At 47.4% G+C, this 19706-nt stretch overlaps 1 protein-coding gene across 1 annotated transcript in view; it reads left to right on the top strand.

The window, feature by feature from the left end:
* Nucleotides 1–19706, top strand: part of ZBTB8B (zinc finger and BTB domain containing 8B) — a 58584-nt gene that overhangs the window by 33382 nt on the left and 5496 nt on the right. Inside the window, exons 3-5 of the mRNA XM_055255539.2 lie at nucleotides 1603–1693; nucleotides 2449–3897; nucleotides 9665–10696. Coding sequence (XP_055111514.1) covers nucleotides 9706–10696 — 991 coding nt within the window. The 5' untranslated portion in view covers nucleotides 1603–1693; nucleotides 2449–3897; nucleotides 9665–9705. The remainder of the gene's footprint in view (nucleotides 1–1602; nucleotides 1694–2448; nucleotides 3898–9664; nucleotides 10697–19706) is intronic.

Genomic DNA, 19706 nt, shown 5'->3' with positions numbered 1-19706 from the left:
GCCATATAGGGGTCGAGAGGCTGTTTCAGGGGCAGCAATGGTGATGGTGACTTCCAATCCCTGAATCACAGCCACGGCAGTGCGTTGTTGAGCTTAACAGGTAGAGTGATGATGTCCTGATTTCTTACCTTCCTGATTGCAGCAAAAATGGGTAGCTACCCTGGTGGGACAGTTTGGAGTCATCCCTGCAGAGTCGTTCTGTATTTGTATTACTTAATTCCTTATATGAATTCTTTTCTGTTTAAACTAGCCAGAGTGCTTTCTGCTTAAACTAGCCAGGTTGGTTTTAACTGAACCTTGAAAAATATACTGAAGTTCAGAGCATCTGACACTAAAGGTTGTGCTGGTCTAGGTGGAGAGAGTAAGTCCCACAGCAGACCACATCAGATCTAGAGATCATAAGGCCTCTAGATATTTCCTATGCCTGGTTGTCTGGTGCATGTCCTGTGCAGGCCACCCCAAAAAGCCCTTTTACGTTAGCAGTCTGGAAAGTTACTAGGTCATCCAGCACAGGTGGCATGTGCCATAGTCATAAAATTTGGGACCTGAAACTTGGAGCCTGGATGCACGAGATGTGGAATGAATACTAGGGTGAGTTCCAGGTACAGTCATAATTAAGGTGAAGGCATCAATGACGTGACTTCCCAGGTGAGAAGATACAAAAGGCTAAGCCCAGAGAAGCTTGGTGCTCCTCACTTCTGATGCTTTCTCTGCTGCCATGATGATCAAAAGTCCTCAGCACCTGAGCTGGCCTTCGGGAACTGGGTGGCAAGGACAGCCACACTAACAGGAAAGATGTGACTGCTGCTGTCCCTCTCTGGGTATCCAGCTTTACAAGAAATAGGTAAACTACTTTTCTCTGATAGATAGTACAGTGGTGTTTGGCTGACATTTTACCTCCTAAAATTAAGTTACCTTAGAGTGAACTGCAATTACATTTTTGACAAGCTCTAAAATATATCCTAAATAAACCCCTCCATCTCTACCACCTCTACCCTATCCCCAGTTATCAGCATCTATCAGCAGGGGAGAGATCATATCTTATCTCTTCACTGCTTAAGATCCTTCGAAGGTGTCCCTTCACATTTATAAGAAAAAATCCAAACTCCTTAAGGTGGCCTACAAATTCCTACGTAATCTGGCCTTTGCTTCTCTTTCCATTCATATTTCCTGTCACCAGGACTGGCTACATAATTTGTGGGGCCCAGTGCAAAAAGAAAATGCAGAGCTCCTTGTTCAAAAACTATTAAGAATTTTAAGAGGGCAATGGCAGAGCATTAAACCAGGCATCAGCCCTTTCTTTTTTTTTTAATTTTTAAAATCTTTATTTAGATTTTCTTTTTGTTAGTAGTTTAATCTTCTTCTTCTTCTTCTTCCTCCTCCTCCTCCTCCTCCTCCTCCTCCTCCTCCTCCTCCTTCTCCTCTTCTTCTTCTTCTTCTTCTTCTTCTTCTTCTTCTTCTTCTTCTTCTTCTTCTTCTTCTTCTTCTTCTTCTTCTTCTTCCTCTTCTTCTTCTTCTTCTCCTCCTTCCTCTCCTTCCTCTTCCTCTTCTTCCTCTTCTTCTTCTTCCCTCTTCCCTCTCTCCTCCTCCTCCTCGAAACAGTGTAGTGGCACAGTATCAGCTCACTGCAACCTCCACCTTCCAAGTTCAAGTGATTCTCATGCCTCAGCCTCCTGAGTAGCTGGGACTACAGGTATGTGTCACCATGCCCAGCTAATTTTTGTATTTTTAGTAGACACTGGGTTTTGCCATGTTGGCCAGGCTGGTCTCAAGTGATCCACCCGTCTCAGCCTCCCAAAGTTTGGGATTACAGGTGTGAGCCACCGCACCTAGCTCTTTTTTTGTTTTGTTTTGTTAAGTAAAAAACCTCACCTGGAAGCACCAGCCCTTTCTGAGTGTGCGGCCCTGTGCCACCGCATGGGTTGCATGCCCATGAAGCTGGTCTACCTGCCATCCACTTCCTCAACCCAATGGCATCCTCCTGTTTCTTAGATATGTACCAACCGGTTTTCTGTTTTATCTTAGCATGGCTCACTATTCCTCATTAGGGTCTCTCAGCAGAGAGGGTAGCCATTTTTTTTTTTTTTTGAGACAGAGTCTTGCTCTGCCGCCCAGGCTGGAGTGCAGTGGCCGGATCTCCACTCACTGCAATCTCCGCCTCTCGGGTTCAAGCCATTCCCCTGCCTCAGCCTCCCGAGTAGCTGGGATTACTGGCACACACCACCCACGCCCAGCTAATTTTTGTATTTTTAGTAGAGATGGGGTTTGACCATGTTGGCCAGGCTGGTCTCAAACTCCTGACCTCAGGTGATCCACCCGCCACCACTCCAGCCTGGGCGACAGAGTGAGACTCCGTCTCAAAAAAAAAAAAAAAGTCATACTGGCATACAGTGAACCCCTAATCCAATATGACTGGTATCCTTATAAAAATACTTTTTTTTTTTTGAGACGGAGTCTGTCTCTGTCGCCCCAGGCTGGAGTGCAGTGGCGCGATCTCGACTCACTGCAATCAAAAGGAGACATTTTTACATTGAGACATATACAGGGAATATGCCCTGTGAACATGAAGATGGCCATATGCAAGCCCAGGAGAGAAGCCTGGAAGAGACCGTTTCCTCACAGCGCTCAGAAGGAACGAACCCTGCCAACATCTTGCTTTCAGATGCCCCCAGGATTGTGAGACAATAAGATCTGTCATACTGGATTAAGAAAGTGTGGCACATATACACCATGGAATACTATGCAGCCATAAAAAATGATGAGTTCGTGTCCTTTGTAGGGACATGGATGAAACTGGAAACCATCATTCTCAGTAAACTATCGCAAGGACAAAAAACCAAACACCGCATGTTCTCACTCATAGGTGGGAATTGAACAATGAGAACTCATGGACACAGGAAGGGGAACATCACGCTCCGGGGACTGTTGTGAGGTGGGGGGAGGGGGGAGGGACAGCATTAGGAGATACACCTAATGCTAAATGACGAGTTAATGGGTGCAGGAAATCAACATGGCACATGGATACATATGTAACAAACCTGCACATTGTGCACATGTACCCTAAAACCCTAAAGTATAATAAAAAAAAAAAAAAAAGATCTGTCATTGACGCCACCCGGCTGGTGACACTTAGGTACAGCAGCCCTAGCAAATGAATACACCCCCATTAGAACTAAGCTCCCTGGGAGCGGTAAGCTGCCTTGTCTTGCTCACAGCTGTCCCAGAACACGCCTGTACGGTCACTTAGCACCTAGTACTGCCATTTAACCGTTTCACTAGTATGTATGAAGCGGAGAGCCTGTCAAGGGAAGAGCTGAATCTTTTATCTTTTGTGACAACTACCCAGTGAAGGAAACCGCGGGTATGCAATAAAAACCTGTTGAATCGATTAAACCATTTCACTTATTTCCAGATTTTTGCGGAGAGCGCCAGTAGGTGCAATATGTGCGGACTGATGAGTCACAGCTCTTATTCCCTGGGCTGCATTAATACTCACGACGTGCTTTTCGCTCTCCAGACAAAGAGACCGGTACTTGGCAGGTCCCTCAAGTGGGACTCAAAAGACCGAACCCAGCTGCAGCCTTTCGCTAGCACTGTTCCTCGCCCCTTTTGGCATCTTGGTACTTGTAGTTTTGTCCACTCTATCTTTACCCGAAAAGCCAGCGCTGAGACCACAACTCCCATCACCCTGCGAGCACCGGCGCCTTCAGAGCGCATCCTCCGAGGGGCACCAGCGCCATTGACCACCCTGCTGGCCGAAGGGCCCGCCTTCCCGAGGCCAGGCGCTCCCGCGATTGGCCAGCCGCCCCGCCTCTCATCGGAGGGCGCCAGGTGAATGAAAGGGGGGCGTGTTGGTGCGCGGAGCTCCGTGGCTGCGCTGCTGGAACCCGCTGGAAGGTGAGCGCCAAGAAGCGGGTTAGCGCTGCCGCTTTCGTTGGTTTGGGGAGGATTCCGAGCACCGGGGAGGCTGGCCCGAGATTGGGGTTAGCGGGCAGGGTTGCCCCCACTCAGTCATCCTCCTTCGGACCGCTTGGCCCTGGCAACTCCTGGGACCTCCGCCCCGCGAGCCCTTCCAGCGTGGGGAGGGGCAGGCGCGGCCGTGGGCCGTCAGCTTCCCTGTCATTGGGTGCCCTCCGCGTCGTCCAGCCGGGGGTCGCGGCACCGACTACTTCCACGGTGAATGGTGCCCAGGCTTGGCCAGGCTTGGCCACACTGGAGAAGTGCCGGCGGCAGCGATGGCCACTTTGTCCGCCGGAGGCCATGGGAGGGGCTAGGCCTCGGGGCCCCACCCTCGGGGGCCGTGCCCTGTAGCTGGTTCTGGTGGCCTCTGCAGGTCGTCTGGTGCTAGACAGGAGAGGATCTGCCTTGCGAGCAATTTAGATGCAGTTGACCCTGAAATTCTTCGTGTGGAAATGGAAACTTCTCCAGTGTCCTTCTCCTCCGATCCATGCCTAAAAGAAAGGAGTGACTTCCCCAACCTGTCGCATCGTGTCCTGGAGGATTTGGGGAGGCCGGTTAGCATAGTGGTTAAGGATGTCAACCCGGGAGTCAGTCGGATCTCTTCTATTCCTAACTTGGTGATGTTATCTGTATCTTTGAATCTCAGTTCCTCCTCTGAAAAAGAGGATGTAGTTAGAGTATCTGTCGCACTGGGTTATTGTGAGGTGAAAACTAACGTGCTTGTAAAAGCCAGGCATGGTGGCGCGCACCTGTAGTCCCTGCTACTTGGGAAGCTAAGGTGGGGAGGATCTCTTGACCCCGGGAGTTCCAGACTGCATTGAGGTAGGATCGTGCACTCCAGCCTGGGCAACCGAGCAAGACCGTGCCTTTTAAAAAATTTAACTTAAAAAGTAAAATGAATATTCTTGTACTTTGTATAGTGTTTTTTTTTTTTTTTTTTTTTGAGATGGAGTCTCGCTCTGTCGCCCAGGCTGGAGTGCAGTGGCGCAATCTCGGCTCACTGCAAGCTCCGCCTCCCGGGTTCACGCCATTCTCCTGCCTCAGCCTCTCCGAGTAGCTGGGACTACAGGCACCCGCCACCACGCCCGGCTAATTTTTTTGTATTTTTAGTAGAGACGGGGTTTCACCGTGGTCTCGATCTCCTGACCTCGTGATCCACCCGCCTCGGCCTCCCAAAGTGCTGGGATTACAAGCGTGAGCCACCGCGCCCGGCCTGTACAGTGTTTTATAAGGAATAGTGCTCAATATTTTACTAAAATTGAGGAGCAGGTTTTTGTTATTCTCAGGTTGGTGGGACTGGAGGAGTCTTGTCAGAAAGGGTCTGGGGTGGAATTCAAGGCTGCTTTGGCCTCTGAACAGAGACAGTTGTGTGATCTGGCTAGGACTCCCTCAAGGGTATATGAGAGTTTGTATTGCAGGTAGTTGTGTTGGCATCTGCTGTCACCTGGAGGACAGGCACTATACTTGGTTCATGTTTCTATTCCTGGCATCTTCCTTGTGTCAGGCATTGTATGTAGCCGGTAACCGTTGAAGTGAGTTGGAACCGTGGGATGGTTGGGAGGTTCCCTGCCAGAGTGCGGATAAATGTGCTTCTGAGAGAAGTCTGCCCTAAGAGCTGCTTTTCTGGGATAAGTGGTGATCCTCAGCACTTCCCGGGGCAGCAGAGCACATTCAGGCAAATGGGGGTGATATAAATAAATATTTACACAATACATACCAAGTACAGGATTGGGGAAAATTTTGAAGAAAATACTATATGGATAGACTTTTGCAAAGTCAGGAAGTAGAATAAAAATAATTGCAATAGAATAAAAAATTATTTAAGAAAGCCAAAAGAAATTGGTTTTAGGTGCTATTTCTGGAAAGGAGGCTCTTCCAGTGAATGACAGAAGTGCCCTGGGAAGAGCCGCTGTAGATCAGACCATACTACAAGTGAAGAAGTGTTGTGCATACTTATATATTTATCTACCTGGCTTACCAACTCCTTACCCCTCTGCCCTGCCTCCTTTTTTTCTTAGTTAACAAAGAAAAAAGCCAAGGTAGAAGGATCACTTGAGTCCAGGAGTTTGAGACCATTGAGACCAGCCAGGGCAACATAGTGAGACCCCATCTCTACAAAAAAATGTTTTCAGAATTAGCTGAGTGTGGTGCTGCATGCCTGTAGTCACAGTTACTCGGGAGGCTGAGGCAGGAGGATTGCTTGAGCCTGGGAGGTCGAGGCTGCAGTGAACTGTGATCATGCCACTGCACTCCAGCCTGGGTAACAAAGTGAGACCCTGTCTCAAAAGAAAAGAACAGCAATACGTGCACATAGTAAAACATTCTATCAGAAAGGTTTAAAATGAAAGGAAAATCCCTCCACACATTTCTTTTTTTTTTTTTTTTCCGAGATGGAGTCTCGCACTATCACCCAGGCTGGAGTGCAGTGGCACAATCTCTGCTCACTGCAACCTCCGCCTCCACCGCCTCCTGGGTTCAAGGGATTCTCCTGCCTCAGCCTCCCGAGTAGCTGGGATTACAGGTGCGCGCCACCATGCCCAGCTAATTTTTTTGTATTTTCAGTAGAGACAGGGTTTCACTACGTTGGCCAGGCTGGTCTCGAACTCCTGACCCCAGGTGATCTGCCCACTTCGGCCTCCCTAAGTGCTGGAATTACAAGTGTGAGCCACCATACCCGGCCCCAAGTGGATTTTAAACTTGGTTTATAGTTTATCTACTAAGCAATTAAGAAATGAGTATTCCTTTTTTGCTTAACAAATCTATTTTGTCCAAAGCACTCTGCCAGATACTGTAAGGGATATAAAATTGAAGAAGACATGGCTCATGCTTTCAAAGGGCTTGTAGTTCATTGACAGAGAAGGGCTAGGACATAAATAACAAGCAGGAGTTAACCACGGGCAGTGGAATCAGTCAGTCAGGAGTCTCCCAGCTGCATGAAATAGAAAACCCAACTCAGAGGCCAGGTGTGGTGGCTCACACCTGTAACCCAGCACTTTAGGAGGCCGAAGGGGGCAGATCACTTGAGGCCAGGAGTTCGAGGCCTGGAGTTCGCGACCAGCCTGGGCAACATGGCAAAACCCTGTCTCTACCAAAAATACAAAAAAAATTAGACTGGCATGGGGGTGGGTACCTGTAGTCCCAGCTACTTGGGAGGCTGAGGTAAGATAAGATTACTTTAGCCAGGGAGGTGGAGGTCAGAGTGGGCCGAGATCATACTACTGCACTCCAGGCTGGGTGACAGAGTGAGACCCCATCCCCCATCTCAAAAAAAAAAAAATAATATTTTAAAAAGAAAACCCAACTCAGACCAGCTAAACCAAAAAGGAACTTAATTGGCTTCTGGCACTGCTTGAGTCGGGGCTCCGATGTTGTCCCCAGGCTCCATCAGCCTGAGCTGGGCTGTCATCTTTGTTAGGCTGACTTCCCTGGTGGTGTTGGCAGCAACATCCCTCACATCCTGCATCCCACAGAGCAAAGAGTGCTCTTTTTTGAAATTCCAGCAAATGTTTCATTGCTTTTCATTGGCTCTGAAAACTACATGGCCATCTCCGAGCCAGTCACTGTGGTCACAGGGTGGGATGCCTTAATTTTATTAGCCTACATTATAGCGTACACACCTGGTGCTTGAGGATGGCACCAGCTTTATGCAAAGCATGTTGGCCAAGAATGGGAGAAGGACGCTTCCATCAAAGCCAGAAAAAGGCACTAGAACCAAAAGAATGGGGAATGCATGCTGGCTAGCCCAAGAATCCACCAAATACTTCAGTGTAATGATGATAAAAGGAGACCGGCCTCGTTCGTGACCAGCTGGGTAACACGGTGAAACCCCATCTCTACTAAAATACAAAAAATTAGCTGGGTGTGGTGGCTTACACCTGTAATCCCAGCTACTCGGGAGACTGAGGCAGGAGAATCGCTTGAACCCGGGAGACGGAGGTTGCAGTGAGCCGAGATCGCGCCATTGCACTCCAGCCTGGGCAAGAGAGTGAGACTCTGTCTGAAAAAAAAAAAAAAAAAAGACCAGTCTCAAAGTTTTGAATTGGGATGCTGGAGGCTGGGTGTGGTGGCTTACACTTGTAATCTCAGGAGTTTAGGTGGTGGAGGCAGGAGGATCACTTGAGGCAAGGAGCTTGAGAGCAGCATGGGCAACACAGCAAGACTGCCATCTCTACAAAAAAAATTGTTTTAATTGGCCAGGCACAGTGGTACGCACATGCAGTCCTAGGTCTTGGGAGGCTGAAGCAGGAGGGTTGCTTGAGCCCAGGAGTTTGAGGGTGTAGAGAGCTATGATCACACCATTTGCACTCTGGCTTGGGCAACAGACCAAGACCCTGTCTCTAAAAAAGAAAACCAGTTTCAGATTGATACACTAAAGACTCAAGTATAATTTTTGTTTTTTGAGACAGAATCTCACTCTGTTGCCCAGGCTGGAGTGTAGTGGCGCAGTCTCAGCTCACTGCAATCTCTGCCTCCTGGGTTCAAGCAATTCTCCTGCCTCAGCCTCCCGAGTAGCTGGGACTCAGGTACCCGCCACCACGCCTGGCTAATTTTTGTAGTTTTAGTAGAGACGGGGTTTTGCCCTGTTGGCCAGGCTGGTCTCAAACTCCAGACCTCAGCTGATCTGCCCACCTCAGCCTCCCAGAGTGCTAGGATTACAGGTGTGAGCCACCGTGCCTGGCCTCAACTATAATTCTTAGATGTGGATATTTTCTATAGTTTGAGGCTTGAAGAAAGAAGAATGTAGTACATTAGAGCATTGGCTCTGGAGGCCAATAGACCTGATTTTGAGTCCCAGATCTGTTACAACTGGGTCATCTCCTACCCTCAATTTCCTTATCAGAACAAGGGAGACAATATTAATATTTACTTACAAGGTTTTTATAAAAATTCATTGAAAGAATTCATGTAAAACAGTAAGCGCTGTGCTCACATGCAATTAGCTATAGTTATTTTTTTCATAAATTAACCCAGTTGGATAACCTCTTATTTTTATTAGATCCAAAGCAGACCATATTATTATTATTATTTTGAGACAGAATCTTGCTCTGTCACCCAGGCTGGAGTGCAGTGGCACAATCTTGTTTCACTGCAGCCTACACCTCCTGGGTTCAAGCGATTCTCCCACCTCACCTTCCCTAGGAGCTGGGATTACAGGCCCAGCTAAGTTTTGTATTTTTAGCAGAGAAGGGGTTTCACCATGTTGGGCAGGCTGGTCTCAAACTCCTGATTTCAACTGATCTGCCTGCCTTGTCCTCCCAAAGTGCTGGGAAGCCCATATCCTAAAGACACTATTGGACCACTGGTTTTGGAAAAATTGTTTAAAATTTTTAAAAGAAATCTTTTTGGCCGGGCACAGTGGCTCATGCCTGTAATCCCAGCCCTTTGGGAGGCCGAGGCGGGCGGATCACGAGGTCAGGAGATTGAGACCATCCTGGCTAACACGGTGAAACCCCGTCTCTACTAAACATACAAAAAATTAGCCGGGCGTGGTGGCGGGCACCTGTAGTCCCAGCTACTCGGGAGGCTGAGGCAGGAGGATGGCGTGAACCCGGGAGGCGGAGCTTTCAGTGAGCTGAGATCGTGCCACTGCACTCCAGCCTGGGAGACAGAGCGAGACTCCGACTCAAAAAAATAATAAAATAAAAAATAAATCTTATTTGTAAAGGTTGGGATTTGTGAATTAACTCACGAAAAATCTTGGCAGAGATACAGGTTTCCTCTGGAGCAGCAGCAGCTGGCGGAGCAATGGAGATGCAATCCTATTATGCCAAGCTCTTGGGGGAGCTGAATGAACAGAGGAAGAGGGACTTTTTCTGTGACTGCAGCATCATTGTGGAAGGGCGGATCTTCAAGGCCCACAGGAACATTTTGTTTGCTAACAGCGGCTACTTCCGAGCCCTGCTCATTCATTATATCCAGGACAGCGGGCGGCATAGCACCGCCTCCTTGGACATTGTCACCTCTGATGCCTTCTCCATCATCTTAGATTTCCTCTATTCTGGGAAGTTGGATTTGTGTGGGGAGAATGTGATCGAAGTGATGTCGGCTGCCAGCTACCTGCAGATGAATGACGTGGTGAACTTCTGCAAGACATACATTAGGTCATCCCTCGACATTTGTCGAAAGATGGAGAAGGAGGCTGCTGTGGCTGCAGCAGTGGCGGCGGCAGCGGCGGCGGCTGCAGCGGCGGCGGCAGCGGCGGCTCATCAGGTTGACAGTGGAAGCCCCAGTTCAGGCCGAGAGGGGACCTCCTGTGGTACCAAGAGCTTGGTCTCCTCTCCAGCCGACGGAGAAAAGAGCGTGGACTGCCTGAGAGAGTCCCCTTGCGGTGACTGCGGAGACTGCCACCCCTTGGAACTGGTGGTGAAAGACAGCCTTGGCGGTGGCTCGGCTGACAGCGACCTCTCTACTCCACCCAAACGGATAGAGCCCAAGGTGGAATTTGATGCTGATGAAGTGGAGGTGGACGTTGGTGAACAGCTGCAGCAGTATGCTGCCCCGCTGAACCTGGCCCACGTGGAGGAGGCCTTGCCAAGCGGCCAGGCGGTTGACTTGGCTTACAGCAACTACCACGTGAAGCAGTTCCTGGAGGCGCTCTTGCGCAACGGCGCTGCCCCGAGCAAGGATGATGCGGACCATCACTTTTCTCGGAGTTTGGACGGAAGACCAGAAGGTGCAGGAGTAGCCATGAGTTCCATGATGGATGTCCAGGCTGACTGGTATGGAGAGGACTCAGGTGAGCTCCCTTAGCATTCATCAGCCCTGCCAGTCATTTAGTACACACTGTCTGTTCTCCCATCATCATGATCATTATCACCATCATCATTGTCACTACCAACATCATCAGTACCATCATCACCAGTACCATCATCATCAGTACCATCATCACCGGTATCGTCATCATTACCACCATCATCACCAGTAACATCATCATTACCATCATCACCAGTATCACCGTCATCATCACTACCATCACTAGTACCATCATCACCAGTACCATCATCATCAGTACCATCGTCACCACTACCATCACCAGTACCATCATCATCACTACCATCATCTCCAGTATCACCATCATCATTACCATCATCAAAGTACCACCATCATCAGTACCATCATCATCACTACCATCACTAGTACCATCATCACCAGTATCATCATTACAATCATCATTACCATCATCACCAGTACCATCATCATCAGTACCATCATCACCACTACCATCACCAGTACCATCATCATCACTACCATCATCACCAGTATCATCATTACAATCAGTACCATCATCATCACTACCATCATCACCAGTACCATCATCATCATTACCATCATCACCAGTACCATCATCATCATTACCATCATCTCCAGTATCACCGTCATCATCACTACCATCACTAGTACCATCATCACCAGTACCATCATCATCAGTACCATCGTCACCACTACCATCACCAGTACCATCATCATCATTACCATCATCTCCAGTATCACCATCATCATTACCATCATCAAAGTACCACCATCATCAGTACCATCATCATCACTACCATCACTAGTACCATCATCACCAGTATCATCATTACAATCATTATTACCATCATCACCAGTACCATCATCATCAGTACCATCGTCACCACTACCATCATCACCAGTACCATCATCACCACTACCATCATCACCAGTACCATCATCATCACTACCATCATCACCAGTATCATCATTACAATCATTACCATCATCACCAGTACCATCATCACCAGTATCACCATCTCATTACGATCATCATCAGTCACGATTATTGCCACCACCACCACCACCACCACCAATATGCATTAATTGAGCACCTGCTGTATGCAGGGCATTGTTTCTTCATATGTTTGTGTTTTACCTCTACAACTGGAATGTAAGCGTGTTGGGGGCAATTTGGAGACATGAGAGGAACCCACTCTCTTCCATTAACCGGCAGTGGGACTTTGGTTAAATCATTGAATCTCTTTGAGTCTGTTTTGTCATCTGTAAAATGGGAATAATCATCCCTGCCCTGCCTCTCTCACAGGTTTGTTGTGGGGACCAAATGAGAGTTTTCAGAACTTTTTCTCACATATCATCTTAGATTTCCTTTATTCTGGGAGGTCGGTTTTGTGTGGGGAGAATGTGATTGAAGTGATGTCCAGAGATATACGCTCCAGAGATTTATACTTCTCTATGTCAGCCAAGGTGCTTGTCATAGAGTAGGCACCCAGCCTGGCATGCTTGATGATGCCATCTACTTGAGACTATTTGATTGATTGATTGACTGAGACAGAGTTTCGCTCTGCTGGAGTGCAACGGTGCGATCTCGGCTCACTGCAACCTCTGCCTCTCAGGTTCCAGTGATTCTTCTGCCTCAGCCTCCCAAATAGCTGGGATTACCGTAGGCACACACCACCACGCCCAGCTAATTTTTGTATTTTCAGTAGAGACAAGGTTTCACCATGTTGGCCAGGCTAGTCTCAAACTCCTGACCTCAAGTGATCCTCCTGCCTCGGCCTCCCAAAGTGCTGGGATTATAGGCGTGAGCCACTGCGCCTGGCTGACTTGAGACTATTTTAGAGCCAGTATTTGACTTCATGCGAGCTAATTTTTTACATCCTTTGGTAGGCTTTTGCGTTTTAAGAGAACCTGATTGTTTCTTTGAACAGTTCTGAGAGTTGAGTTAATATGGTTAACTCCTCTTAACAGGTGAGGTAATTGTGTTGCAAGGTGTCTTATAGGAGACAAAAATAAACTTGGCTGTCAACTTACTGATGAAACGTGGCTTCCAGAACCTCAAGCTAAGGCTGGGCGCAGTGGCACGCGCCTGTAATCCCAGTTACTTGGGAGGCTAAGGCAGGAGAATAGCTTGAACCTAGGAGGCGGAGCTTGCAGTGAGCCGAGATCGTGCCACCACACTCCAGCCTGGGTGACAGAGCAAGACTCCTTCTCAAAAAAAAAAAAAAAGAAACAAAGAAAGAAAAGAAAAGGAAAAAAAAACCAGAACCTCAAGCCAAGAAATTCATGAATTGCAGTCTAGTAGTGAAATATTTAGTAGTGAAAGTCTTTTCCTTTTTTTAGCTGCGAATTCTCTGGTTGAAGTGAAAGTCTTTTAAATAAAGGGAGATCAGCTATTTTTATTCATTACTAAATGGCTGTCTTGAGACTTTTTTTCTTTTTTTTTTTTGAGACAGGGTCTCACTCTGTTGCCCAGACTAGAGTGCAGTGGCATAATCACAGCTCACTGCAGCCTCGACCTCCCAAGCTCAAGTGATCCTCCCACTTCAGCATTCCAAGTAGCTGTGACTACGGGCACACACCACCACACCCAGCTAATTTTTTGTATGTTTGATTTATAATAGAGACGAGGTCTCCCTATGTTGCTCAGGTTGGTCTCAAACTCCTGGGCTCAAGCGATCCTCCCACCTCAGCCTCTCAAAGTGCTAGGATTACAGGTGTGAGCCCTTGTGCCTGGCCTGTCGAAACTTTCTGATTTCTGGGTTTTTTTTTTTTTTTTTTTTTTGAGGCAGAGTCTCACTCTGTTGCCCAGGCTGGAGTGCAGTGGTGCGATCTCAGCTCACTGCAACCTCTGCCACCTGGGTTCAAGCGAGTCTCCTGCCTCAGCCTCCCGAGGAGCTGGGATTACAGGCACGTGCCACCATGCCCGGCTAGTTTTTGTAGTTCTAGTAGAGATGAGGTTTCACCATGTTGGCCAGGCTGGTCTTGAACTACTGACCTCAGGTGATCCCCCTGCCTCGGCCTCCCAAAGTGCTAGGATTACAGGGGTGAGCCACTGTGCCCGGCTTCAAATTTCATTTTTTTAAAAGCAAGAGCATTCAGTATGTCTGATTAAAACAAGACTTGAAAAACTTGAAAATGTCCAGGTGCAGTGGCTCACACCTATCATCCCAGCATTTTGAGAGGTCAAGGTGGGAAGATCGCTTGAGCCCAGGAGTTCGAGACCAGCCCGGGCAAGATGGCAAAACCCCATCTCTACAAAAAAAAAAAAAATTGAAAAACTAGCCAGGCGTCGTTGCATGCACCCATAGTCCCAGTCACTCAGGAGGCTGAGGTGGGAGGATCACCTGACCCTGGGAGGTCGAGGCTGCTGTGAGCTGTGATCGTGCCACTGCACTCCAGCCTCGAGGACAGAGTGAGACCTTGTCTCAAAAAAAAAAAAAAGAAGAAAAAAAAAAACACTTGAAAATGCTGTTTCTGGTTCTCAGAGACACTGGCTTCACCAGCATTGGGAAGATAGTGGCCGCTTCCATGAACACACCGTGGGAACTTGTTGAAATTCTCATTGCTGTGTGTATAATGGCATTTCACAGACTGGTCACCCTTTCACATCCACAAGACTCTCATGATGCCCCATGCGTTTGGCAGAGGAAATATGGAGAAACTGCGACCCAGAAGGGTTTAGTGAGTTTCGTAAGAATGCAGTAGTAAGTGGCCCAGCTAAAACCAGAAACCTGGAGTGGCTTCTTTCATTCATTAAACAGTGAAAGCAACACCAGTAGGTAGAGGATGTCAGTTCAATGATTTTTTTCTTTGAACCCCTCTGCATGTAAGCACAAGAAGTATCATGAAATAGGCATTTGACTCTGTGCCACTTATAATATATTCAGGTCCTGTCCTTATTGGTCTGGAAAGTCAGGGTTCTTGCTATAAGGTGCTGTGGTGTGGCAAGGCAGCTGCCCTGGCCCCTGGCCATGCCTGTTGTCTACCATGTTTTTATTTCATTCATATGGCTCCAGGGTATAGTTTTTCCAAGTGCTAAGGCACACAGTAGGATTGATTTGTTTGGTTATTCATTTATTTGTTCAAATATTTGAGTACCTTTTGTGTGAAGACATAAAGATAAGTCAGACATGGATGCAGCCCTCAAAAAACTGATGGTGTCATATAGGAGATAAGACACAAATGTGGGCCAGGCTCAGTCGCTCACGCCTATAATCACAGCACTTTGGGAGACCGAGGCAGGTGGATCACTTGGGGTCAGGAGTTCGAGACTAGCTTGGCCAACATGGTGAAACCCCATCTCTACTAAAAATACAAAAACAAATTAGCCAGGCGTGGTGGCAAGTGCCTGTGATCCCAGCTATTCAGGAGGCTGAGGCAGGAGAATTGCTTGAACCCAGGAGGCGGAGGTTGCAGTGAGCCAAGATCGCACCACTGCACTCCAGCCCAGGCAACAAAGCGAGACTGTCTCAAAAAAAAAAAAAAAAAAAAAAAGACACAAATGTAAATGACGTCACGTGCTAGAAAGGTACTAGGGTTGAAAGACACTCAGAGGTATGAGTTCATAGTAGTGCAGAAGGAGAACTGGCTTCCTACTGGGAGATCAGGGAGGCATCCTGAAAGTGCCATCTGAAGGTAAGAAGTGGGGACAGGGAAAAACTGACTGGAGTCAGATCATGGAAAACCTTAAATGCAAAGAGGGGAGGTTTTACCTGTAGGCACAAGGGATATATATATATATATATATATATATATATATATATATATATATATATATTTTAAGACAGAGTCTCACTCTGTTGCCCAGGCTGGAGTACAGTGGTGCCATCTCAGCTGACTGCAACCTCCGCCTCCCAGGTTCAAGTGATTTTCCTGCCTCACCCTCCCAAGTAGCTGGGATTACCGGCGTGCATCACCATGCCCAGCTAATTTTTGTATTTTTCGTAGTGACAGGGTTTCATTATGTTGGGCAGGCTGGTCTCAAACTCCTGACCTTAAGTGATTCACCCGCCTCAGCCTCCTAAAGTGCTGGGATTACAGGTGTGAGCTACTGTGCTTGGCCAGGTTTGTTTTGTTTTGTTTTGAGACAGGGTCTCACGCTGTCACCCAGGCTGGAGTGCAGTGGCATGATCACAGCTCACTGCAGCCTCGACCTCCCGGGCTCAAGTGGTCCTCCTGCCTCAGCCTCTCAAAGTGTTGGGATTATAGGCATGAGCCATCACACCTGGTCGTAAGGGAGTTTTTGGTAGTTTCTTTTATTTTTTTAATTTTTATTCCCACCTGATGCTCTGCACAAGTCTCAATCGCTGTAAAATCCGAACTGAACTCTCCTTTCCTCGTGTACCTGCTTTTCCTTCTGTTAATTTCATTCCTCCTCAGTGTGTCTCCTCTCCTCCTCCACAGCTACTGCCTTAGCTCCTGTCATCTCTCATCCAGACTCATGGTCCCCTCCCACCTGGACTTCCTGCCTTTAATGTTGACTCTTTTAAGTCTTTTCCCTGAATTGTGCCCAGAGGGATCTTTTAAATCTGGCCATGAAAGTTTGACCACGTACCTTCCTTGCTTAAAATCCTAGCTGGCCGGGAGCTGTGGCTCAGGACTGTGTAGTCCCAGCTACTCAGGAGGCTGAGGCAGGAGAATCGCTTGAACCCGGGAGTTGGAGGTTGCAGTGAGCCGAGGTCGCGCCACTGCACTCCAGCCTGGGCAACAGAGCGAGAATCCGTCTCAAAAAAAGAAAAAAAATCCAAGCTGCTTACAGATAAAGTCCAAGTTTCTCAGCATGTTAGCTCCATGAGGGGCAGGGACTTTGGTCTATTCTGTTCACTGTTGTATCCCCAGGACCCTAGAACAGAGCCTGACACATAGTGAGTGCTCAGTATAAATTTGCTGAATGAATGAATGAATGTGACCATCACAATCTAGTTCTTGTCCCTTCCTTGCCCTCATTCTTAACCCCCACTTCATACTTCATATTCTCATTTACCTCTACGCCTAAGCACGTGTTCTTCCTCTGCCCAAGATACGTTTCTCTGTCTTGAACTCCCGGTGAACTCCTGTTCATCTTTTAAAACCTTGCTCAAAGTTAACCTCTTCTGTGAAATCTTCTCTGAACTCCTAGGGAAAATCACTTTTTATTTCTATTTCTTCATCACTTTGAACTTTGCATGTGTGCATCATATTGTATGAATATGTTCACATATCTTTCCTGCTAGAATTAACTTCTTGAGGGAGGAAACAGGTGTCTTACAATGGCCTGTCATGTAATAGGATTCAGGTGAACTGTTGTATGGGGGAGTGAGATCAGCAAAGGGGAAGAAAGTGTTGAGACAATCCATACTTTTCTGATGGAGAAACAGTTAACAGTTATTTTTCCCAAAGACTTATGCTGGGCCTATTTTATTTTCTGTTTTCGTAGATAATCAGGAAGAAGTGTGTGGTACAAAGCCAAGGTGATGGAGATAAATAACAAGGAAGTTCCACAGTGCCAGAGGAGTGAGCAGGATGATGAGCTATGAGCTGCTACTTTGATCCTAGGAAACAGGTCGCCATTCCTGGCCGGGTGCTGTGGCTCACACCTGTGATCCTGGCACTTTGGGACCCTGAGGCATGGGGGGATCCCTTAAGCCCTAGGAGTTCAAGACCAGCTTGGACAACATAGTGAGACTCTGTCTCTGCAAAAAAAAAAAAAAAAATTTGTTAAATTAGCTGCCCATGGCCGGGCATGGTGGCTCACACCTGTGATCCCAGCACTTTGGGAGGCCAAGGTGGGTGGATCACCTGGGGTCAGGAGTTTGAGATGAGCCTGACCAACATGGTGAAACCTCAATCTCTACTAAAAATACAAAATTAGCCAGGCATGGTGGTACACACCTGTAATTCCAGCTACTTGGGAGGCTGAGACAGGAGATTCACTTGAACCTGGGAGGTGGAGGTTGCAGTGAGCTGAGATTGTGCCATTGCACTCCAGCCTGCATAACAAGAGCAAAACTCCGTCTAAAAAAAAAAAAAAAAAAACTAGCTGCACGTGGTGGCACACGCCTGTAGTCCCAGCTACTTGGGGAGCTGAGGTGGGAGGATCACCTGAGCCTGGGAGGTAGAGGCTGCAGTGAGCCATGATCATGCCACTGCACTCCTGCCTGGGTGACAGAGACCCTGTGTCAAAAACAAAAAACAGGCTGGGCACGGTGGCTCACGCCTATAATCCCAGCACTTTGGGAGGCTGAAGCGGGTGGATCACTTGAGGTCAGGAGTTCAAGACCATCCTGGCCAACATGGTGAAATCCTGTCTCTACTAAAAATACAAAAATTATCCAGGCGTGGTGGTGCGCACCTGTAATCCCAGCTGCTGTGGAGGCTGAGGCAGGAGAATCACTTGAACCCAGGAGGCGAAGGTTGCAGTGAGCCAAGATCGTGCCACTATACTCCAGCCTGGGGGACAGAGTGAGACTCCATCTCAGAAAAAAAAAAAAAAAAAAAATTCCTATTTTACTTGTATCTCAGTACCAGTGTGAGCAGTGAGAGATTTAATAATCCCACATATGTGAGCAGTGAGGAGCTTTTGAGCTGCTGCTTTTATCCTGGGAAACAGATTTCGGAGTCACTATAGATTATGCAAAATGTTACGCATTATTAGGATGGGAACTTGATACCAAAGAGAGTTTCCACCCTTACGTAAAGGATGTTGGACTCTCACATTCAATTTAGTGTGCCATACTTTTCATAGCACCTCAGGAAAGACAGAGCCAGTTAGGTATCCCAAGCCAGCCCCAGAGAAAAGAGTTACTCCAGTGTTGACAGAGACCACAAGAGCCTGGACTGCTTACCTAGTAAAAAAAATTCTGAAGAGATTACGATGATGACAAACATGGCTGACATTTGCAAGTGCTTACTATGTGCCACGTGCTATGCTTTATGTGTTACTTTATTTCATTCTTACCACAATCCTGTGAGGTGGGAACTGTTATCATACCTGTTTTACAGATGAGGAAAGTAAGGCACAGAGAAGCTAAGTGCGATGTCCAGGGCCACATGGTTGGTCAGTGCTAGAGCCAGGACTTGAACCAGGTTTCTGTACCTGGAATGCTTGAGTCACTAGTGCCTTCATAGGTGATATGATATCATATAATATGACCAAAGTCTATAAATCTTGAAGGGCATGGATAGAGAGAACAAATCTTGGGCCGGGCACGGTGGCTCACGCCTGTAATCCCAGCACTTTGGGAGGCTGAGGCAGGCGGATCACCTGAGGTTAGGAGTTGAGACCAGCCTGGCCAACATGGTGAAACCCCGCCTCTACTAAAATACAAAAATTAACTTGGCATGGTGGCGGGTGCCTGTAATCCCAGCTGCTCTGGAGGCTGAAGCAAGAGAATCACTTGAACCCAGGAGGTGGAGGTTGCAGTGAGCCAAGATCGTGTCACTGCATTCCAGCCTGGGCGAGAGTGAGACTCCATCTCAAAAAATAAAAATAAAGAAGAAATCTCAGAATATAGTTGACCCTCTGTGTCCATCGCTTCTTCATCCGTGGATTCAACCAACCACGTATGGAAAATACAGTATTCGCAGGATCCTCAGGGCTGACTTTGGGACTTGAGCATCCTTGGATTTTGGTATCCAAGGAGTATCCTGGAACCAGTTCCCAGTGGGTACCAAGGAATAACTATAGCAGTAAATGTAACTCACAGAACTTGAGCTGAACAGTTTCCATACATGTGAGCGATAATTACATTGTCACCTTAATGGTTATATGAGCAAGGTGAGGGAATAAATTGGAAAAATATTTAAGTGAATTCCTGGATATTTGATGATTTCAGATATATAGAGTTAATATAAATTCCAAACAATTTAGGGTCTGCATCAAAGCAAGCCTCTTCTATGTATACTTGGAAAATATTCTTAGGAACTACTGTCCAAGAAAGCATGAATTCTGGCCTAGAAATCTGATCCATCATGACAGCGTTTTCCAAGTTCTGAAGGTAGTGAGGTTAATTCAG

Source organism: Symphalangus syndactylus, chromosome 12, assembly GCF_028878055.3.
Source record: "Symphalangus syndactylus isolate Jambi chromosome 12, NHGRI_mSymSyn1-v2.1_pri, whole genome shotgun sequence".
In the NCBI taxonomy this organism is placed as follows: Eukaryota; Metazoa; Chordata; class Mammalia; order Primates; family Hylobatidae; genus Symphalangus; species Symphalangus syndactylus.
This window is presented reverse-complemented; position numbering and strand designations above follow the sequence as displayed.